The 24337-nt window shown below is 45.5% G+C and overlaps 1 protein-coding gene across 1 annotated transcript in view; it reads left to right on the plus strand.

Annotated features, from left to right (window-relative positions):
• Window positions 1-210: 210 nt before the first annotated feature.
• The window catches only part of TBX15 (T-box transcription factor 15), a 122865-nt gene continuing 98738 nt past the window's right edge, over window positions 211-24337 (plus strand). Inside the window, exon 1 of the mRNA XM_010589612.3 lies at window positions 211-521. Coding sequence (XP_010587914.2) covers window positions 317-521 — 205 coding nt within the window. The 5' untranslated portion in view covers window positions 211-316. The remainder of the gene's footprint in view (window positions 522-24337) is intronic.

Below are 24337 nucleotides of genomic sequence, written 5' to 3' on the forward strand. Positions count from 1 at the left end.
GTTCAGTCGGCACAGCCTGTGAGCGCCTGCCCGGGTGGGTGGGAAGCGGGACTCCAGCGCTCATGCGGCGCGCGGGCGGCGCTCCCGGCGCTTGTTCCTAGCGGCAGGGGCAGCTGGGGGCGCCTGTCCGAGCCGGCGGCGGAGGGCGGGGGAGGGCACAGGAGGAGGGTGCAGAGGACCTGCGGCGCTGACGCCTCGGCCTCGGCCGCCGCGCCGCCGCCTTTCCGGGGCTCAGCCCGGCAGGCGCTCGGAGCGTGAGGGCGCAGGCTGCTGAGGAGTAGCGGAGCGAGCGGGGGCCGGGGTGCGGGCGGCTAAAATGAGTGAAAGGAGAAGATCTGCAGTCGCCCTGAGCTCGCGAGCACATGCCTTCTCAGTTGAAGCCTTGATCGGCTCGAATAAAAAGCGGAAACTGCGAGACTGGGAGGAGAAGGGGCTGGACCTGTCCATGGAGGCGCTGAGCCCCGCGGGCCCTCTCGGAGACACCGAGGACGCGGCCGCGCACTGCCTGGAGCCCCACCCGGGTGAGTGCGTCGGGCTGGACCGCCGGAGGCGGGCGGACTGGGGACTAGGGGCGGCCAGCCAGCTGCCAGCCGGCGGGCGGAGTGGCGAGGAGGGAGGCCCTGAGTGCTGAAGCCCTGCACTGCTCCAGCGCGGGTTCCCTTTTCTTCTTGCAAATACCTTGAATCTCCCTGAATTCGCCGGAACCAATTTAGGGGACAGGTCTGAGCCTTGCATTTTCGTCGCCAACGTCAAGCGTGGAGGCCTGTTGGTACCCGCAGCTTAAAAGCAGCTAGGCCCCTGGGGGTTAGGAGGGGCGTGGGTCGAAGGCAAAGGCGGGGAACGAGGGGAGCCGAGACTTACTTCCTCGAGTTCCTGCCTGACTGGCGCGGTTTTCCGGCCCGACACCTCTGTCTCAAGAAATGCCCACTTTGTGCCATTTAGCTTCGAGCCTGGGTCCTTGCCCCTCCCCCACCAACTTTTTTCTGGGATTCAAGTTGTTGTGTTTCCCCTGTTCCCGAGACAGGGAGCATAATTGTATTTCTAGTCTGTTGGGGTTTGTGGAAACAAGAGTGGATGTTAGACTCTCGTTCCGTGCCTTGAGTCATTCTTCAGGACCCACATCGCTGTGTGTATTTGGGGAGCCGAACATGCGATTAATTTTTGTCTCCGATCTCTGCGCGTTCTGTGCATATTATGTACACACAACACATAAAACGTAGGGCAGATATAGATGTCTGTATTTTAATAGGACCTTGGGAGGGGGCAATTTAACGTTGGTATTAAGTGCCAAGATTTCAACTGTGCAAAACAGCCTGAGGAAGCAGCTGTTGTTGGAAGAATCTTGCGCGCGCACACACACAACGCTTGCGGCTTGCTTTGGCGGCTTCAGAAACGTTCCAGCTCGGGCTTCTAAAACTACACTGGAGGTGCTCCTGCCCACCAGCCAGGGCTGGGGAGTAGACTACGATCCTGGCGCGGACAAGCCCGGGGAGTGGGTAGCGTCCTGCATAGTGGCGGAGCGGCCGCAGGCCCGAGAGCTTCTGGACAACTCGGGATCCCGGCCGGAAAGCCGGCCGGCCCGAGGAGGGACAGCTGTCGCTTACATTTTCTCTTTAGGCAGTGACAGTTCAATTTCCATGCTCCTGAGGCTAATAATAACGCGATTAGCGGGTGACCTGCAGAGACAGGGTTTTATGAATTCTCCGTGTTCTTGTGGCCCGTTACGGTGTTTGGGTTTAGTGTTGGGGAATTATTTTTATTAGTCGATGAAAAGAAAATTAAAAGGAGATTTATTTCGTCAGCTCAAGTCTTCCCCTGTATTTGGATGCGAGTGCCTGACAACGCAGAACCCTGCGTGGGCAATCCAGAAAGAAACGCGTGGCGAATGTGTATTTCCCTTCTTTCACCAGACCCCATTTTCTCACCGCATTTATCTGTTGTCAAAACCTCACTAGGTTTTACACACTCAGTGGACATTCCTTCAGGCCTTAGGACAAATCACGATTTAGGAGGGTCGTTTATTTTCTCGACGGTGGAAACGGTAGAAGTTATTTAGCTTCGCGTGGCAGTCGTTCTGTCCGCGGGAACGTTTCTCTTGGGAGGCCCTAGGTCGCCCAGAGCCCCTCTGGGGTCTCATGTTCAAAAGAGCCAACAGCGGGGTCATAATCAGGGACTCAGCTAAAAGTTTTCTCTCTGTTGTTCTTGGAAGAAGTTAAGTGAAGGGGCTCAGGGCAAGGAGAGACCAGTCCAGGGGTATAAACGCGGATTCTAATCTCCGGAATCCTCTTCACACGCTCCCACTGGGTGATAGGGTGGAGGACCTGACATAGAAGAACCTTACGTAACAGAGAGTTCTGTTTCCATTACCAATTAAAAACAAAACAAAACAGACCCGTCGCCGTCGAGTCCATTCCGACCCATAGCGACCCCATTACTTAAAAAAAAAAAATTTTTTTTTTAAGGCAAAGTTGGGCTTTTGGATTAGAGAGAAAACGAAATATTTTGTGGCGCAAGGGCCCGGGAGCAGGGAGAAGCCTAAAGCCGAGAGCATTCGTGGGCCTTTTGCGGAGCCCGGCTATGGTCCAGGCCTGGAGGAGCCATGGGCCGAGGAGGATCCCCAAGTTGGTGCCCCACAGTGGCCGAAGCTTTCTTACGAGCCTGGACGCAGATCGAGAAAAGATCTTTAAGGGAAAGGGTGCAGTAGCGTAGAGAGTTGCCTGTCTCAGGAGCAGAGGAGGCGGAGCTGCTGGATCCTTCCCTGACAGCGCGTTGCACCCGGGCTTGGGGGTCCCCTTTAGGCCTTTTTTCCTTTTCTCCTCTAATGCAGCACCCTAACAAACACAAGGCCCCATTTAAAGGTGTGTATATGGGGGAGGGGGGCCGCAGGCGACCCCATCGAGGCTGCGTCTCAGCCCGGTTGGGCCTCGAGATTTTGTTTAAACTGGCTTCTCTCCGTTAGGGCTGCTATGGGATTGGAGTCGCCGCGTGCCTCTCTTGCCCTAGGCCGATAACCAGACAGGAACAGGAGAAATACAACAAAAACAAAACTGCCACGGGACTGGGGAGGGATTAAGCACAAACGGGCACATATACACAGGACACACACTTAGAGCAACTGTATTTAGCATTCTCATCAGCTCTCTGACTCGTACCCCCAGTTTTCAGCCCGCACTGACTGCCAGAGCCACAAACTCCAGAGATCCTCAGACACCTCAAGGGTTAGATTTTACTAATGTTTTGCTTTTATTCGAAGACGCTCGGTTTTGTTTTTCACAGGCGGTTTTTCTTTCCGCGTCAGGACCGGGCTGGCTTTAGTAGGCTCCCGGGCTCCCGCAGCCTGGGGCGCCAATCTGCAGCAGCGGGGGACCAGCCTGGCCAGCGCGGTGCAGGCATTCATACGTCAGAGGGCACATAGAATGTATGTATTTCGAAAATTTCCACCGAGTCCAGTAGCCCGGAAAACCCCCGAGGCCCTCCCGGTTTTGGAGAGGGGCCTTTGTAGCTTCCTCACTGTCACGCCCGCGCGTACACTCGAGATCTTCTGGAGGAACCGCCAGGCCTCAGTCACTGCGGGCTGGGGAGGGTTTCAGCACTCATCTCCGAGGAGCCTGGCTCTCCAGCCTGCTCCCCCCCGCCTCCCTCCAAGCAGCAACAGAAGAAAACTTTCGACTTGCATCGCCCAGAACAGCTGCTCTAGCTTCGGCCTTGAAGTATATTTCAGGCACGCGGCGGCGCCATCTGCGCTCAGACCCCAGTCCCTGCTCCACCCGGGTTCCCCAGCTCTGGGTTGGAACTTTCCCGCCCAAATCCCCAGACGTGAGCGGCCGAGGCCGGGTCTCCCGCGGCGCGAAATAATTCAAACCTTCTGTGGAAGGATTTCCCCCTCCAGAGCTAGCAGCCTTGAGTCCTGCAGCCTAGGCGCCCCGAAGGCCTGGAGAGGTGGCGGCACACGCGGGTGGGCACACTCAGGCAGGCAGAGCCAAGAACACACGGGCAGATCCTCTTTCCGCTCTCACGTACACACGCGTCCAGCGCTCGCACCCTCGTGTACACCCACCCGCGCAATGCCTAGTGAAACTAGGAAGAAAAGCCCCCGCAGAAACCTCGGATTACGCCAGGCCACTTCTTTCCTTCTTTTTTCCGAGTTATCGAGATCAATTTGTTTCTCGAATTCATCTGCCAGTTTATGGTTCATTTGCTCAGAGTAAAACACTGAGCTTTTAATCCCAACATCACCCCTCCACCCGCCCCCAGCCCCCAGTAAAAGAACACAGGGCGAAAACGGAAGAAGTAACTCTTACTGGTATTTATGTAACGGAATAAGGATGAGCTTGAAGGCAATAGGGAGAGTCTGCTTGTACCGGGCAGGCACCAGCCAGGGTTCACATGGCAGTGTCAGGGTGTGCGGCGCGCAGGACCGAGACGCCCAAAGGTCTGCCTAGGGTAGGGTCCTGTATGAGGAACCCTGGTCCCAATGTGGCACCGGTCGGTGTGTGCACCCTTGCACCAGTGTGGACCTCGAGAGTGGCAAGCCAGGTGTGAGGGGCCTGTTGGACATGCTCAAGACTCTTGCCTGTCAGGTCAAAACGGACTTTCTCGGAGATGGCTCCCTGGTAAGTGACCTTGTGTGAAGGGGCAGGAGGGTGAAGGGGAGGTTAGGTCTGGATTTATCATTGGCGGGTGAGGATGGTTCTTTCCTCGGGGATGATTGCCAGGCGCCTTTTTCGCGCTGTGGTCGGACGACGACGAGATCAGACACCCTCTGACTGCACGGAACTGGGAGTGCGCACAGCAGGGGCTCCTGAGCTGTAGGGAGGGGTTATGGAGACGTCCTGTGTAAAACTCCGGCCCTTGGAGCGATGGCACAATAGAACTCTCTTCATCTCATAGAAATGACAACAGCAAAATCCTTGAGGGAAGTGGGAGGACAGGTGATTGGAGTAGGGGGGAGGTTCCTGCTGCTCAGAGTGTGGGCTATGGTTTGCACCTCTGTAGGCCCCCCCCCCCCGCCCCGTGCTACAGAAACCCTTGCAATGTGCGTGGAAGGCACGGGGTAACAGGAGGACCAACGGACGGGGAACGGCCTCTCCTTTTGCTGGGGCTGGCGGCGACCTCCGCCGCCCGCCTCTGCACCTCGGAGAACCTCCCGACGCATGCAGGCCTAGCGCGCCACGAAGGAAGAGCCGCGCTGCCTGGGATAGACCAGTGCGCAGAGCTCAGGCTCAGGGATTCTGAATTCCGATCTTCCACGCCCCACTCAGCGCTGTTTTCTTATTGAACACTATATTTGGGCTCAGAGCTAGCTACTTTAGGTTTTCTGATTTTATAATTCCAAGAAAGAACAGTTTATGGGCCGACCCTCATGCAGGGACGAAGGGGGAATTAAATTCCAGTGGACTTTAACTCCACTTCCGGTGGAGTGCGGCTTGAAATTATACGGAAACAGACCGCTGCCGTTTTCCTGATACTTAATCCTCCTTTTTTTTTATACCAAATACCTCAGATGGTATTATAAAAATATTATTAAAAATTAGTTTAAATTTTCTTTAATTAATACAGATGGCATTAGAACTAGTGAAGGATGGCGTGGAATGCCTAACTTGGGGGCCCAAACTAAAAATATTGGCAGGGGTGGTTTGTGTCCCCCTTTTTATCTGTATAACTTCCTTTCCGTGTGTGGACATGAATTTAATGGAAACAAACCCCTCATCATTAACCCTCCACATTGGGCCACAAGGAGAGAGGGACAAATGCTTTTCGACTCAGAAGACTGAAACACTGTGTTCCTCTACGCCTCTCAAAGGGCATTGCTAGGATCACAACTGTTTTGTCTATTGCCAACAAAAAATATCAATGATAGGAGGCCTTTTTGAGGCCCTGATTATGGACGCTGGTAGAACTTTATTTCTCACACCTGGGAGGAAAACGATTACTTCTTAAATCTGTGAGTTCCTTCTCTGCGTGGCTGTAGATAAAAGATAGCAAGGCTGGACTGTGCAAATTGCATAGGGATAAAGACCATGGTATGTCACTTTCCTTTTTGGAAATGCGGAAACCCATCAGATGCTTATTCCGGGGTGTAGCTCATTATTACTCTCTGACTCCCAAGAGACCCAAAGCAGTTCAGCAGGAGAGAATATTTAAGCGGTTTTCTTCATCTGAGGTTTATGTTTTGACCTTTTGGGATATTTTTCCACAAAAGGGAAAAGTAGGGAATTGGTGGAATGTGGAATCTTTTTCCCTTCTCACTCTCTCTCATCCCTGTGGTTTATTTTTGCTTTGCTTTTTCTGGTTTCTAGTGAGCCTGGGATTTTATATGTGCGTGACTGAGATACTTGGGGGTCTGCACTGGGAACAGCAATTAGCAAATTTATAAATCAGGGTCTATTTACACTTCTTTGGGGAAGGATAATTATTAGTTAATTTAAGTGAGGCCCTGGTTCTAAGTGTCAGGGGTGGAAAATGAGACTTGGAAGGGAGGAACCGCTGTGAAATGGAAAGAGGTGGGGGAATTCAAGCAACTGGTGACGACCAATCAACATTTATTCAGCACCATTAATGGCTTCACTCTGAGGCAGAACATTTTGCTGCGTACAAACTGGTTGATAAGCCTTTGATACCAGAAGTGAAAAGAGGCCTTGCAATCACTACTTTTTATTCTGTACTTTAAAAATCAGCCAGCATCTAGCTTTGCCATATATATATATATAATACATATGTAAGATATAAAGGTAGTAACCTACACAGGTGTATGTGTTTATGTATAAGTTTTGAGTGTGAACAACAGAACGGAATATAGATAATATTCCAGAGAAAAGAAATAGCCTTTGTGGGTATGTGTAGCCAGTTTATCAAATTGGGAACACCTAAAATTTGAGAGTTCAGAAATTTTGCCACCTCTGGGTATCATTCACCACTTCTAGAGGTTCCCAGATTTACAACTTCTAGGCATTTTCATTTAACTCTCAAATTAGACTTTGACCAGAGTCTAAAAGAAAACAGAAAATGGGAGTGTACAGATAAGATGTAAAAGAACAAGGAGAGTGGAAATATTTCAAATTAAATTTGGCATTTAATTTTATGAATGATGCCATCTTCATTTTGGATGGGCACAACACTGCTTTTTTATTCTTAAGAGTAATTTCGCGCTCTTCCATGAAGTAAAGGGAGTTAACTATGAGAAATTTGGATAATAATAATGGCTATAGAAATAATGAGAGAAACGTTGTGGTTTTGGGAATTTTACTGGATACCTAAAAAATACAGTACATGTAAAACTCTTCTCCTTATTTGTTCTCTTATATTTTCTACAATACAGTCGCTGAGGCTCAAATGACCTATTTCCCAAATACTGTCGCAAACCTTAGAAGATTAAAAAGAAAAGAAAAACCCAAACCCTAATTCTTAATTATACGAGTAATATCCTAATACAGCTGTCTTTTAAAAACCGAAATACTACCAATAACTGTAGAGTTCCCTTTCAAAGGGATCTTTAGAGGTTATTTTTATATACCTAGCCCGGAGCCTGGGAGTTTTAGCGCCTCGTTCTCAGCTGGGTGAACCGCTATTCTTACTCCCACCACCCTCTGCCGCCTCTTTATTGCCTCACCGCCCGGAATGTATTTTTAAAGCCCCAGACCGGGGCTCGGGAAAACAGTCCCACCCCGTACTTTCCCCTTCCCCCCACTCACTTCCCCTCACCGCGCCATCCTGTTCTCCCCCAACCTCCTACACACAAGTTGAAAACGTCCATTTTTTTCCCCTCTCAAAAAATTTGCAGATGACGTTTCGCCCCGGCAGGAACTGCGATTGCATCTCTTTCCGCGGGCCCATCCCTGGGAAAACAGGCCAACTTCGGTGACCATCGCAAACTAGCGTGTTGGGCCTTGGCGGCGGCCGCCCGCCGCAGGCCCCTAGCCCCGGCCTCGGCCGCGCCGCGGGCGGGACAGGCGCGGCCCGGGGAAGTCACCGGCCCCGGTGCGTGCAGCTCCGCGCTCCTCCTCTAGCTCCCGGGGCTCTATTAAGCGCGTGCGCTTGCGCTGGCCGTGGGGGCCTTTGAAACGAGGGAGTCTGGCAACTCAAGGGTTAGTGGGTTCCCTTTTCAGCTCTGATTACATCCCGGATAATGTGGGAGCTCTGGGCTAACCGGGATGACCTTGGTAGAAGAGCCCCCCCCCAAAAAAAAATCAGCAACAAAACAAACAAAAAACCCAACCCAAAGATCTTACACCTCGCTCCCTGAGGGGACTTTGAGCTTTTGCTTTCATCAGGCTGAACAAATTTCCGAGGAATCAAACTGACTTCAAACATTAGCAATTAGAAACCAAGAATCCTTCGGTTTGAAGAACTTTTAATCCCTAACCATTTCCAAATGGGTAATTCTAGGGTCAGTGAATATTGTAGGCAGTTTGTTAAAAAGACGAGTCATCCGGTCGGTGGGTGTGAGATGCAAAGGATCCCAGGGTGCCTGAGAGGGTCAGTAACTGCAGCGTTGCCCATGCCCGGAATCCGGGCGTCCTTCACCAAGACGAAGGGACAGCAAGCGATTACCCTTCACGTAGTTCTTGGAGGTTAAAAACAAAGAGGTAATTTTCTTCTTCAAAATAAGTGATAAAAAGAAACCATCCAACTTTACAAAGTAGATTAAAAAATGACAACTAGTTTTGTGGTCACCTTCTGTCAGAAGCAGGCTAGGGCTCACTCAGCCTTAGTGAGCTGAGAGGCAGGTTCTGCTCCGGAGATACCCTCGCTCCAGAAAGCCAATCACACACAGGCCTCAGGGCACAGAGTTGTAAACCTAGGGTTTAGGTGACTTTGGATAGTTCAGGACTTGGGAAAGTAATTGATTTTTCACAATGAGGTAGGACGACCAATTGTGTCAATGATTGTGAACACAGCGATGTTTTCCTGGGTTTGAGAAAGCTTCCTCATTTCAGAAACTTAATAATTTGAATTTTTTGGCAGCAAGGCCTGGGAAGGGTTGGGGTCTACCTATGCAATATTTAGAAACAGTTTAATTAGGGAATTAGTGGTATAAACAAGCTTGAATAGAAATTTTGTTGTGTGCGGTGGAGCCGATTCCGACTCAGAGCAATCGTATAGGACAGAGTAGAGCTGCCCCATAGGGTTTCCTAGGCTGTAACCTTAATCAGAGCAAATTGCCAGGTCTTTTCTCCTGTGGAGCTCTGGTGGGTTCAGTCGATGACCTTTCTGTCAGCAGCCGAGCAGTTAACCATTGTGCCACCTGGGAAGTACTAACTTGTAAAACATTTTCAGAAACCGTAATTGCTTGTGTGGATATTCTATAAGTTTTCACTATACTACAAAGCTCTCATCACAGGCCCTCCTAACTCTATATGATACCCATGTATTAGGAGACCTAGATTCTAATTCTGGTTTTGCCATTAATGTTGGCACCAGGAATATTTGTTTTCAAAGCAGACATGTTAATGCTGGAAAGAAAAAAAAAGTTTTAAAGTTGTTTCATAGCCACGAATGAGGCCTCAGTTCCTGGTCTGTGAAATGAGGGAGACAGGCTCAAATGACACCTGAGGTCCCTGAAGCTTTATAATTCTGTGATCCTGTTAACTTTTTTTGTTGTTGAAATATTAACATTTTCTCCTAACGCACCTTGCCTGTCACTTGACCCACGCTTTGTTTTGTTGGAATAAGGGAAATTTTAGTGCAGTTGTAGAGAGTAGCAGTAATAGAAAGAAACACTGGCCAAAAAAAAAAAAAAAAAAAAGAGGCATGATTTCAGAGCTAGAATTAAGGTCTTTCATAAAGCTCTTGAAAAAGTTTTAAAATTAACATCACATGTTGGGAAGTCTTGGGTCAGTGATTTCCAGTGCTTTGTGTTTGCTGTAGCCTATTGTTAACTTGTGTGAAAGTGCAGAACCTTCCTGCCGAAAGGGATCTATGGCATTTGCAAATTTAAAGGACATGTAATTTATTTTTGCTTTGAACATTTTCGTGTCCTTCCCAGAAACAACTGTAAAAACTCTGTGGATTTGAAAAATGAGGCTTGAGAATAAAAAGCAACTTCATCACTGATGAATTGAATTGGTGGGACCAAAAAAAAAAAAAAAGTATATATATCACTTGTCCCCCATTACTACTTGAACCTGACAGAAAGCACTAGTAACTATTTTCCATGTGTAGTCTGTTAAGCCGAGATCTTGATCTGGCAGAGATGTGAGAATGCTAAAAGGATGACTTAGTAACAGGCAAAACGCTTGTCAACAAGATAGATCAGAAGACAGCGTAGCATTCAAGACCTCTATTCATAGCTGCTGAACTTGAGGGAAGGGTCAGATGCAAAACTGGGCCCAGCATACACCTAGGAGGGTTTCTCATATTTCTGTCTTGTGAGACTTTATTTCCTTACTGACTTCTGCAACTGGGCTTCAATCCCCAGCGGTGGCTTCCCACTCTTACTTGATGCTTCCAGCCCCAGTGCAGACGTTTGCGGGTTTACAGGTCTTCATCTCTCACTCTTGTCCTATAAGCTGCTGTAGGGCAAGGATCTTGTCTTCTTTGCTTCTGTATCTCCAGTGCTTAGCACAAGTGACTGGCACATAGCAAGTACTTAGTAAATATAATAATATGATGATAATGATAACAAAGTAAGAACAATGATAATAGCAACCCTTATTGAACACTGCCAGGCCCTGTGCTAAGTGATATATATATACACACACACACACACACACACACATGTGCGGGTGTGTGTGTGTGTATATATATATTTTAAAACGCTCCTATAAGATAGTTGCTATTACTGTTCATTTTGGTGCAATGAATGGATAAATTATATGGTATAGTGGTTAAAAGCTCAGGTCCTTGGGGTCAGACGGTTGTGTCTGAGCCTTGGTTCTAACATTTGCTAGTTGTGTGACCTTGAGCAAGTTACTTAAACTTCTCTTAACCCCAGTTCCTGCATCTGTGAAATTGGAATAATAAAAATATTCCTCAAAAGTTTGCTGTAGTGAGGATTAAATGATATAATGTGCACAAAAGAACAAAGGATTTAGCACAGTGCCTATTATTACTCTCAGTTGGATTGTAATTCAATTCAACTATCAGTTGAATCAGTTGAGTAGCTAGTAATCACTCGCTTCAGTGACCTGCTTGGATCAAGAGTTGCCTCTAGTTGTAATCTGTAGCAGCCACCCCCCTCTCCCCTAACATTTTGCTTTAAAGGGACTATTTGGGATTTAATTTGGGATTCTCTCTCTCTCTTTTTTTTTTTATGGCCTATGGTTATAGTTTGTGGCTAATAAAGTCCAATAGAACTTTGAGGGCTGTTGATACTCAGGGTTCCTTGAAGCAAAATGTCAGTACCTAAGTGAGCATCTGAGGGAGGAACAGGTGGAGGGAGGACATCTAAGGGTGGGGATCCGTGAGCTGACATGTGGTAGGAAAGTGGGGTTGGCAGAGGATGGGGCCGAGAGCCGCAGCTTTACCAACTCCCCAGGAACTCGGCCCAGGCGGAGGACAGAGGGACCTTTCTGGATTCAGGGAAGTAGAGTAGTAAAAGCATGATTCTGTTTGATTTGTCTTCTGATAATTCCTACCTGGAGCTCCAGCCAAAAAAACCCATTGCTGTCAAGTCCGGGCTCATCGGGACCCTATAGGACAGAGTAGAACTACCCCATAGGGTTTCTAAGGAGCGGCTGGTAGGTTGCAACAGCTAACCTTTTGGTTAGCAGCTGAGCTCTTGACCATTATGCTACCAGGGCTCCCCCTGGAGCTCAGGAATCCCCAAAAGTTCAGGCTTTATCTCATAGGAGATAAGGAAGATTCATTTTCACAAGGCCTTTGTAAAGCCTGTCTCCTGGTGGACCCCCAGGATTCTGGGCAAAATGAGCCAGTTACACCAATCAGTTGAGGCTGCAGTAAAAAATTGGTAGGTGTTGCTTGGTTGAGTTAAAAGAGCAAAGAGAATCCTGTAAATAAGCTGAATACCTGGGAAGAAAAGACTGGGAAGTCATTTTTTTTTTTTTAAAGGAAAAGCAAAAGCTCGAGACATTGTATTGGAACCTACATCTGGCTGCCCCAGTTTGCACAGTTTTCTTCCTTCTAGAAAACAAGCCTGGATTTGATCATTTACTTTTTTTTCTAAGTTCTTACACCCAGTCTCTGTTTATATTGTTTCCTGGCAGCAGAGGGAGACAGTGGCTTCCCAGGGGAAGAAAAATGGAGAAGGGGTCTCTCCTACTGCCTCTTCCAGGTAGAGCCCAGCCAGGGCCCTTTGTCAAAAGCATTTAGGCCCCTCCCATCCAGAGGAAGAGGGAGTCTGTCTGCCCTGACTGGAATTCAACTCTCAGTCTTCAAAACAGACTCCTTGCCCCACATTTTATCGCCTAGATGGGTATTTCTATACTTTCTCCAATCTTACTAGCACTATCTTATCTCAAAATGTCCACATACACACACACAAAAACCAAAAACACAGTTGCAATTAAGTCGATACCGACTCGTAGTGACCCCATGTGTGTCAGAACAGAACTGTGCTCCGTTGGGTTTTCAATAGCTGGTTTTTTGGAAGTAGATTGCCTGGTCTTTCTTCCCAAGTACCCTCTGGATGACTTTTGGTTAGCAGCCGAGCCCTTTAACAGTTTGCGTCACCCAGGACTGATGAATTGAGGGCACACCCTGTGCCAAGGCACTATGCTGATAGTTTAATTCACATTCTTTTATTGTACCCACCCAGTAATCCTCAGAGGGAGGTAATCGTTTCCCATTTTACAGACAAGGAAACTGAGGCCCAAACAGATTAAATAACTTGTCCATGTTCACGAGGCTTCAATCCATTTTAAGCAACCCAGTCAGAATTTAAACCCAGCCTGCCCCTTCTGGTACCAGAGTCAATGTCCTTAACCGCTAGGCTATATTGCTCCTACTGTGTGCCCCCCCACCCCCGCCAGGCACTTGTAGATGACTCATAAGTGCTTTAGGGAGAAATTTGAACTGCCCTGTGCTGTCCTTCAAACAGAAATTGTTAAATCATAAATGAAAGAGAGAGCTTGTTTACTCTTTCTTGGTATCTGCCCTTTGCTCTTGTCATTAAAAATAAAACCAAAAGCAAAACAAACAAAAAAACCAAACCCGTTGCCATCAAGTCCATTCCAACTCAGTTGACCCTATAGGACAGAGTAGAACTGCCACATACGGTTTCCAAGGCTGTAAATGTTTTACTGAAGCAGGCTTTCACATCTTTCTCCCAGAGTGGCTGGGGCGTTTGAACCACCAACCTTTCGGTTAGCAGCGGAGTAGCCATTGTGCCACCAGGGCTTCTTGCCTTTGTTATTACCCAACCAAAAAAACCCAGTGCCGTGGAGTCGATTTTTTGCAGAGACTAATAACAAAGGACTATGAGTCGAGTCCTTTGTTATTAGTCTCTGCAAAAGGAGCATCAGACTGGTTTCCCAGGCTGCCTTCTCCATACCTGTTAGTAGAGGCCTCAGGGTGGTAGCGACATAGGGTTGAGTTCTAAGCCATGGTCTTCAGAAAGGGGCACGTGCAGGCTTCCCCGCTCGACCTATTTTTCTTTGCCTTGGTGCACAGAAATCTGTCTGAAATGAGGTGGCTACGTATAGAATTTGATCTAAAACCTTCCCATCCCTTTCATGCAGTAAAATTCAGGGGAAACTTTAATGGCTCTGTTTTACCCATCCCTCCTCCATTCACAACGGGATGGATGGAATCTTATTGGTAATTGATTCAAAATGGAACAGCTTAGAAACATATCAGTTGCAGTGACGGGCAATTCGTGCATTTCTAAGTACTGTTGCTTTTTTTTTTCTTTTTCAAATTCAGCAATCACAGCTGAAATCCCTTTGCCATGGATTGAATTTACAAAGGAAGAGATTCTGATTTCCACAGTGGCTTCTTTTTAATGCCCGAGGATTAGGAAACCGCCTTGAGGACTGGCGGCAAGTACACCAGCACTCAGAGTGCTGGCCTTAACTTTAACCTCTGAGTGACTGCTCCAATTCATTTATTCTGTAACAGCTCTATTTAGAGCAGCCTTGTTTGATAGAGGATCAATTAGTTTCAGAAATCTTTCATCCCAAGGAACGGTTACACCTTGTGCTTCTTCACTGTCCGTGCTGTACGTGGATGTGATCCCAGCAGTGAGTTTCAGTGGGTCTCAGGGTTTTCTGTGAAAGTCCACCTGTTCACTGTCTTTCCATCACTTTTCCTCCCACTCCAAGGATCCTTCCTTTCTTAGGACATCTGATGTCTCCAGTGGGAATTTGGAGAAAACTATACCCCCTGGTTTCAACATGTGAACTTTAGCATTAATGTGCAGTAAGCCTGGGAAAGCTGGAACCTGTGTAAGGCGGAAACTGGTCAGAGAAGGAAAACAAATATTTTCCACTAAAACGAGCTATAGAAAAGTGGTAAGGCTGCATCCTGTCAAAGGTGGAAAACTCGTGAGGCCCAGACAAACAAGCCAGTCCCATCGCGTTCTGGTTCTCACAGGGTTTCACTGTATTTCTGGGCTGTTTAATTGTATGATCTGTCATATTCTTGAGGGTTCTGCTCAGTGATAGAAATGTGGCTTTTAGAAGCTAAAAAGAGAGAGACGTAAAGCCCATCTCTGTTTTAAAGCTTTGGTTTCTCCTATTGCCAACCTCACTCCGTGCAGGCAACTGATTGATGGGATTTGATACGCTTTTGCAGCAACGGAAGCATATGAATCTCCAGACCCATTTTTTTCCCCCAAGGAACCCATGTGGGGCCAAGTTCTTGAAATATAGAGTGTGGCAGAGGATGAGATGAATGCTGCAGTCCTAGGTGACTTGCTGGATCTTATCGATGTGATCTGTCCAATTAGAAATGTAGATTCAACAAGCTATGGAACCAGCCCGGCCTTGGCCGTTTCGTTTTTCCTTCAGCATTCAGAGCACTAGTTGCATGACCAGTATTCATCCTGGGAACGTTAGATCCCATCTGGTGCAACTGTGCATTACCCAGATTAGACTGTGACATCACAAAGATTTAAGGCATCCCTGTGATATTCTGACTGGGTGGTACTGCGGGAGGCGCTTCCTACAGACACAGACCAATTTGACTGCTGTATGGGTGAGCAAATGATAAACCAAGCCCCTGGCAAGGGTGTGCATGTGTGTGTTTGTGTGTGTCTAGGGGAGGGGTGAGGGGTGGGGGCCGAGGGGTGTTATGGAGAGGAGCTGGGTGTAACGGTTCCCTAGCTTGCGTGGGTGAATTGGTTCCGGATGTTAACATTTTTTCCTAGGGGCTTGACTACATTCTTCTTTTTCTTTGCCTGTCTGTTTTCCTGCCCAAATTGTTAGGCCTCCACAGCTGTGTAGTTCATTGTTGGTGAGTGTTGAGAATGACAGATCCGGCCTTATTGCAAGGACGATTTTTAGGCATATATATAGATACAGACTTTTGAGGGGTTTTCACCCATCACTTTTCTGATTCTTGAGGGGTTTTCATCCATCATCTTGTCAACTTGGTGCCAATCCTGTATTCCATTGATGGCTTCTCTTGGTAAATGAGTATGACATGTTATAGAAAGCAGACGGTCCTTCGTACCCTAGAAGCAGAAAATGTCGCCTGGTGTGGGAGACTGACACAGTAGATGGAAGCCGAAGCACTGCACAGTGGATAAGAGCATGGGCTTTGGGCTCAGGGAGACTGGACTCAAGCATCTAGTTCTGGCTGTGTTTTCTTTTGGGCAAGTGACTTAGCCGCTTTACAGTTGCTTATAGGGTTGCTATGAGTCGGAATCGACTCGACGGCACTGGGTTTTTGCACTGGGATGTGTAAAATGAGGGTAATAACCTCATCCTCCATGTCATTGCTTATGCTCTTTCCTTCTCCTCCCCTAACATTTCTTATGAAGAAAGTTTATCCTACCTTCAAGACCTGTCTTCAGCACCCAATATGGCAGGATTGTTTCCAAGATGGAGAAGGGTAATTTGATATAAACGTCAGTTGACATGATGGACACATTCAAACAAGGGATGACTTGAGAAAGCTATGTATAGTTTTTTACACAGTTGCAGGTATTGCCATAATGGAAGCAAGTTCTTGCACGCCACCAACTTTATCTTCACTTGGAGTCTGCTGTAGCGATCTCCTCTTTAGGAGCCCCTCTATGGTTTCCTCTCAAAATAGTGCTAGTGTGCTTCTGTAACTTTATAGTCACCAGGGAGTCCAAGCTAGATTATCTGCTGCTCTCCAGGATCTTAAAAATTGAGGGGGCCTCCTGTTGGCCACTGTCGTAGGAAGCTTCCCTTGAAATAACCTGACTCGACTACAAGGTTCTTGCCCTGCCTTTGGCTTCATAGAATGCCTGCTGGCTTCATGCTACTAATAGGCCAGGAATTCGGCTTTAGTCCTTTCTTTCCTTGGCAGGATGTGCACCTGCTATCTTCTTTTTGCCCTAGTAGGTTAATATTTACCTTTAGACTCTTGAGTGATTTATGCCTGTACCCCAGAAGACATTGGTTTTGGCCATCACTCTTTGTTTTGTGGCCATCTTTGTTTGTGTGCATGTACGTATACGTACATACTTACACTTCTATACACAGTGCTTTTGATTGATCTTTTCTACATTTTAGGATTGGTCATAGGAAGAAGGGGTAAAGTAGAAGCCTGTAAAAATTAATACTTTGCACCTTTCTTATGATACTTAACACATTTTGCCTTGAAGTATAACTTTTTGCAAGGCGTATTTATTTTATAAGCCCTGCCTAGACTGTAAAACCCAGGAGAGTACTGTGTCTTACTCATCTTTGAATTCCCGTTAACGCTCAGTGAACATTTGTTAAACTGAGTTGGTAGTTGTCAGATGTTAGTGATGTGTTCTATAACCACTACCGTCGTTTTACAGATGATTTGGCTTTCAGATGGTCCTGGAGGCCCAGTGTGAGGTGGGTCAGGGTCCTGTCAGCCCCCTCTAGGTGTGACCTTGGACATGTCGGTTGATCTCTCTATACTCTTTGAGTCTCTATTTGTAATGGGGATAAGACCACAGAATTTTAATAAGAAGAAAATGATAGCAAATTCTGCTATTAAGGTGTTTCGGTGGATAGAAATTGCTGAATGCTATCTGCATGGAGTCTGTCACAGGAGCTCTCTCCTGAGGAGGCCTTGGCATTTAGAAGTGTGATTAGTTTGTGGGAGTAACTCTGTTCCATCTTTCCCTATTTGTTTCCGGCCTTACGTCCAGCAGCCTCTGTTTCCTGCCCAGCAAGGGAGAAAAAGAAATTGAATAAAAGGCAATCTGAAAATCCCCAGTGTTAAACAGAAGTGCAAAAAATATCTCTAAATGAAAGACAGATTGCATGTGTTTGCCTGAGAAGAGCAGAGTTGGGTTAAGTTGAAGCAGAACAGGAGAAATTCTTCTGACTTCCCCATCCCATGAGCAGGGGGGAATATGTGAGTGAGCTGACAGGAGGGCCCAGCTCAGGGCTCAGCCCTGTGTTCGGGGAGAAGGCAGGTTGTCAGGAGAGGAGAAGAGGGGAAACCCTCTGAAGCACAAGGTAATTTCTGAGCAGGATGGAGGGCTGAGGAGTGTGAGGCAGCTCTGTGAGAATGCAGTTCAGAAATAGCACAGGGGTAAAGAAGAGTCTGAGACAGATACATACAGTGCCAGGTACTTTTTCGTACCTGCCAAATTATTTATAAAGTCCTTAGCACTGTCATGGGGAAAAACAACCTCACTTGGCTATTTCCTTTTGTCCCTTTATGTCTTATGACCTACCTTACTTCTGCCTGTAGCTGGAACTTGCTTTAGGGGAGCAGGGTATACAAACTTGACTTTTCTGGGCTCTGGGTTATAATGCCCAGAGTGGTAGATGATTGCTGGGGCTGATTCCGTGTCATAGGGAGCTCTGCAGGGCCAGTGGCTTCTGAGCCATAATTATATTCTAGACACATAGTGATATTCTAAACACAGTGGAGTGGAGACAGCTTCAGAGAGCCAAACTTACACAGAAGGCCATTGGACCTGGAGTGAGTCGATGCCTTAAGCTCCAAGCTGTGGGAAAAGAGCACTTGTCTGCACTTTATATGTAAGCAAGCAGAATGACTCTGAGTATATCTTCGTCCAATTGAATATCCTTGATCCTGAGTCATGAGAATACTTCCTCAAGATGGGTTCATGGGTCCGAAAATGGGGAAATGCATTGTTGTTAGTAGCCAATGACAATAGAAGTTGTCTACCATTCCCACATGGTGATTATTCTGGATCCTTTTTAGAAGGAGAATGTGACTCAGGAACTCAGCCTAGAAGGAGGCACACAACAACTCACAAGATCCAGCTGTAGGTCATGAAGGACCTACTTGCACACTCCTGAAGGAAAACGAGGGTCCTCAGTGCTAAAGTGCATCCCAGGGAGTATATATTGCCCATATGGAATATATTTGTGTATATTGCATGAAGTTCAGTATTCATTCCTTGGCATCACCTAGCCTTAACTAAACTGTAGGCTTCCCTTTAGGTCTCCCATGGTCCAGAAGGTCAAGATCAATAGCCACAACAGTAACCCCAGAAAGTCACTGCCTTGTTGTTGTTAGCTGTCAGTCCCCAACTCAGGGTGAGCCATGCACATCAGAAGGAAACGCTGCCTGGTCCTATGCCACCCTCATGATTGGTTGCAGATCAGACCATTGTGACCCATAGAATTTTCATTGGCTGACTTTTTGAAGTAGATCAACAGGTCTTTCTTCCTAGCCTGTCTTAGTATGGAAGCGCTGCCGAAACCTGATAAGCATTTTAGCAACGTGCAAGTGTCCACTGACTGACAGGTGGTGGCTGCACATGAGATCCCCTCTTTTCTGTTTCAGAAGATGTAGGCCTGTTGAGTAAGGGTGAAGATGGAATGGGCCTGAGCTGTAGGATACATACTGGGAGAAGCTGGTGTTTTGAGCTATACTAGGTACAGGCGTAAACACGTTTATCCAGGATGCTTAGGAACTTGGTGCAGATACTGTGGGAAAGAGACCTTCTGACCACTTTGAGAGTTACCTTTCACAACTTCTAGGATGGCTTCTCTTTAACCCAGATCTTGTTATAATCTGTGCTTGGTGATACATAATCAATGTATGACATTTGAGCCAGTCTGTTTTAAGAGGACTCAAAATTGGCTTTCTGATCCTACCCACAAATATAAAAAAAAAAAATTTTTTTTTTTTACAAATATACTTTTCAAAAAAGCTTGGAGTTCCTGATACTCAAGATTGAGTTTGAGGCCTGGTGTTATCTGGAAAGGGGTCTGGACAAACAGGGAAGCTGTCTGTAACTGGAAACTCGGGGCCACGCTCACTGCAGATTGTAATCCCAAATCCACATGACATGCATCTCTTTAGAACTACCAGTCCTTCAAACTAATTGCATGCTTAGAGCTTCTGAGTCTTTTCTTTTTCATCTGGCAGCATCAGCAATATAGCCTACTTACCTGCAAGTGCAAAACATTATCAGGGACATAAAAATTAAGCACTAACTCTTCTGCTATTTTGAGTAGTCTCTGTAAATATATCCACACTTTATTTTAACCAGTGAGACTTATATTTAGGTGCTAGTGAACTTCACTTTTTGAAATATGTGAGTTTTCATAAAATGTTTACATGGAATTTTTGGATGACCAAGTCATATTTCAATGCACAGAGGATGTTTGCTGTTTTTACATGTTCTAGAGTGAAATGAAGACAAATTCCTATCGCTTTGGTAAAGCCAGATTTAATGGATTCTGTGTATTTGTAGAGGTTTTGTTGACCCAGTTTGCATATCTGATGACTTGGATTTCATCAGCTGTGTGGTATGCCCACAGATTCAATGCATTTCTGTTTGAAAAGAAAAGTGTCTAGTTTCCTTGGACCTTATAGAATTTCCTGAAGAAAAATTCCAAGTGTCTTATGAAGGTCACCTTCTAAAACGCTGCTTAAGCTATGGTTAGGGAAGGGTCTCTAATTCCATTTTCAAATAGAATATTCAATGGAAAGACTTCTATGAGAAAGAAATGTCAAGGCACCCACTAGTAAGAGGCAGCTGGCAATACAGGTAAATCATCTATTCTTTCTGCCTCCTTATTTCTTCATGTAAATGGAGGAGAGTGCAGCATGCCAACCAACCATGTTTCAGAGGTAGTAGAAAACATCCTTGTATGGCAGAGATCGGTTCTGGTTTGCAGTTATTGTTGTTTTTAAGATAATTAAAAGATTTTTTTGTATTGTCAAGTTCCTATGCACAAAAGTACCATGAATCCTCACGAACTCGTCAATCAACTTCAATGCCATCAATATTTTTGCTACACTTGTCTCCTATCTTTCTTTTTTCTCTTTCCCTGGAGACTTTTAAAGCAAACCTCAGACAGACATCACATCATTTCACCACTAGGTACTTCAGTACTAAAGTGTAGCGGTTGGTTTTTGTTGTTAGTTCCCGTCAAGCTCCAACTCATGGTGACCATACGTATAACAGAACAAAATCTTGCCTGGTCCTGCACCATCTTCATAACTATTGGTATGTTTGAGTCCATGTTCCTTAGAAGCAAAGATGATGAGATTTTTACCCACTTGCTTTGGACAGGTCATCAAGACAAACCCATTTCTAGAAAAGGACATTGTATTTGGTAAAGTAGAGGATCATCAAAAACGAGGAAAATCCTTGATGAGATCAATTGACACCATAGTCATAACAATGGACTCAAAGTACTTTCGTAGACCTCAAAAAATATAAAAGGTCATTTTCTGACCTAAAAACAGTGCCATCGTCACACGTAACGCAACTGATGCTAATTTCTTGACATCATTTTAATCATACATGTTCAAATTTACCTGATTTGTTCCGTAACTGTTAAGTTCTCATCGTCAGCAGTATTTCCCTTCTGATCTGTCTACAGAATTCTCTTAAGGATGCCCCATACCAAATGAAGTTTCATACTAGCCTGATCACCTAATATACCTGAAGTGTCTGTGGCCAGCACAGATTCTGGAGTCCTACCTCTGGAGAGCCCTTTCAGGAGTCTTGGAGGGGAAGGAGGGTTTGAAGGATGTGTTTTAGAAAAGTCCCCCTGATAATTTTAATGGACAGCTAGGTTCGGAAATCACTGTTGCGTACTGTTACCTTTTTCTTAGGAATGCCAGAGTGAAAAGGGACTGAAAAATGCATGTTTGGCACGTGGTCGAATGTTCTGGAACCTGTATTTTAAAAGTCATTATAACAGTTATGCTAGTACCCAAATAAATGTCATAATTGAGAACATTCGTTACTGAGCAAGGTCAGAAAATTACTTTTTATTTTAATAGGAATGACTTGTGGCTATTGAAATAATGTGGGGGCAGTAAGTAATACCTGATTACAGGCTCCCTCGGCAAATGAGGCTCAGGATGTTTTTCTGGTTGCAGCAAACACAATTTGTTATTTTATAGAGGTCATGGAAAATGAAACTCCTTCAGGGTTTTGACGTTGACAACTGAGTACCCTTCTGAAGTGAATTAAATTATAATTAAATTTAATTTTATGCACGTTAACTCAGGGAGCTCTGCTCAAAATTTGCAGCTCTTAGGATGCTGTTTAGACCTGAATGAAACACTGAATTGAATGAAACACAAGTTGGAAAGTGAAACATTTGATTAACCTTTACTTTTGTCTATAGGGCTTCAAGCAACTGCTTTAACTATTTTATCTTCTACTTGTCCTTCCCCTTCACTTAACTAATGGATTTGATCCACTGAATTGGCCGATGAGCTGCTGTTTTGCTGTAATAAAACTGTGTTTGTCAGGGACACAGAGAACATAAAACCTGAGCTTAGTGGTTGTGAACACATTATTTTAAATCATCTTGGTTGGAATATTGCCTAATAATGCTGCTACTTACAGGTCATTTCTAGAATTTTTACACAGTATTTTTACCACTGTGAAATATGAAGTGACCACCAATTATTAAGTCATTTCGGCCCTTCAGTTTTGAAATTATTTAATTAAGATGCCTGACTAAATTGAAACAACAATAAGCAAGCATGTTGATAAGTATCCCGTTCCAAAAAATTACTACTAATCACAATCGCAGATTTCTGAACAAATAAGTATGCAGTTTGTCGAGCCATTATTTCTAGTCTATATAGCTTGGTATTTTGATAAGTCTGTATGTGAAGGTCAAAACTGCAGATGACGTGGTGTCATGGAGTCAATCTCTGTCTTTAATTGGCCATGACACTTTGCTTGTACCTCTAATAAAATACTGTACTGATGATATCAGAGTACAATTATTTGCTTACATCTTACCCCCTGACTAGGCCTGGCATTTCCTCTAGGTCAGGAGCCTGTCTTGTCTGTCTTTTTATTTCTAGTCCTTACACCATCCCTGGCTTGCAGTAAGTGCTCAGGTAGTGTGTAGCAACCAATGAATTAATCATACCTTTGGGTTTTTGCTTTTGTGTTGGGCTATCAGATTGACAGCTTTGCCTGAACTGAGCGATTGGAAAGTTCAGTCAAATTGCTGTTTTCCCCCTGAAAAGATGACTTGTGGAATATTGGTGATATTTTACATTTGTATAACCAGTTTATTCTCAAAGGTCTGTCTGTCCTAGGGTGGAAAAATCCTGTGATAATCTCGTTTGATTCTCCAAAACCAGACAGAATGGGGCCACTAGCCACCTTATTTTATTTTTTGTTTATTGTGCTTTAAGTGAAAGTTTACCAATCAGTTCAGTCTCACCTACAAAAACTTATATACACCTTGCTGTGTACTCCTAGCTACTCTCCCCCTAATGAGACAGCACACTCCTCCTCTCCACCCTGTATTCCCCATGTCCATTCAACCAGCTCCTGTCCGCTTCCATAGCCACCTTATTTTAAGAAGTGGGAAAGCATATGAAGATAGCTTGTCCGAGATCATAGCCAAGTAGGAGCAGAGCTCTGGGGTAGACCCTGTGCTTCCCCAGTAAACACCCAAGTCTCAGTACAGTCTACTTTCCTTACCCTGGAGGAGGGGAACTAGGGGATTTTCCGGGGGCAGGCAGAGTGCCATTTTACATTCGAAGGGTCTCTGACCATGGCAGCGTTCTACAGGGGACTGCTGAAGGCTGGGCTCCAGGTACATGACAGTGATGTAGAAGGTTTCCATCACTCTTTTATTCAAGGAGCCAGGGTTTCTGGGCCCAGAATGCCCACCTGTATGTTTCCTTAGCTACGGCCCAGTAAACACAGGAGCACCTCCTCTGTGCCATTTGTTAGATCCTTGGTGGGTGGCAGTGGTCATTAGGTACCTCATTTTGGGGATAGACTTCTGGTTACCTCTAACCAAACCCGTTGCTGTCAAGTCGATTCTGACTCAGCGACCCTCTAGGACAGAGTAGACCTGCCCCATAAGGATTCCAAGGAGCAACTGGTGAATTCAAAGTGCCGACCTTTTGGTTAGCAGCCATAGCTCTTAACCACTGCACCACCAGGGCTCCCTGTTAATTCTCTGCTTGGTAAATGTATTCACAGATTTTTCCTGAAAAACAGAATCAAATGCTCAAAATGACAAGGTAAATTCAATATTTCTTTTCCTGGTAAGTATCTGGCCCACGTCTCTGCTTTAGAAGATCATATTGGCCTGCAAGATTGTGTTTTTTAAGAGGCCGGAACAGTTGTTACTTATTTTCCTCTTCTATTTATACGGAAACCCTGGTGACAGCATGGTGGTTAAGAGCTACAGCAGCTAAACAAAAGTCAGCAGTTCAAATCTACCAGGTGTTCCTTGGAAACTCTGTGGGACAGTTCTATTCTGTTTTATGGGGTTGCTATGAGTTGGAATCGACTCGATAGCAATGGGTTTGGTTTTTTATTTACAAATTTAAAAAATCTCAGCCAATATTAAAAAAAATTTAAACAACACAAGAGGTAGTCAGTGAAGAGCATAAAGTGAAAAGTAATATCCCATCCCAAGTCTCATTGCTTCTTTTCTCAGGATCGACCACTATTACCAGTTTCTTTTGCATAATTTCAGATATGTGTATGAATCTTTATACACATGCATGTATACATGTGTGCGTATATATATATTTATATGTATATACAAGCTTTTAACAATAGAATACAAATTATAGCATAGAACTTTGGGCTGTTTTAGTTTAGAGCTGTTGTATTGGAGATTGTTAAATAGCCATACCCCCTGATATCTAAGACAAAAAAAGACTTTATTTTTTAGAGCAGTTTCAGGTTTACAGAAAAATCGTGTAGAAAGCACAGAGAATTCCCATAAACCCCCTCTCTCCTCTGCACACTGTTTCTCCTGTTATTAGCATCTTGTATTTGTGTGGTACATTTGTTACAATTAACTCCATTGCTGTTGAGTCAACTCCAACT

This window comes from Loxodonta africana, chromosome 3 (genome assembly GCF_030014295.1).
Source record: "Loxodonta africana isolate mLoxAfr1 chromosome 3, mLoxAfr1.hap2, whole genome shotgun sequence".
Lineage (NCBI taxonomy): Eukaryota > Metazoa > Chordata > Mammalia > Proboscidea > Elephantidae > Loxodonta > Loxodonta africana.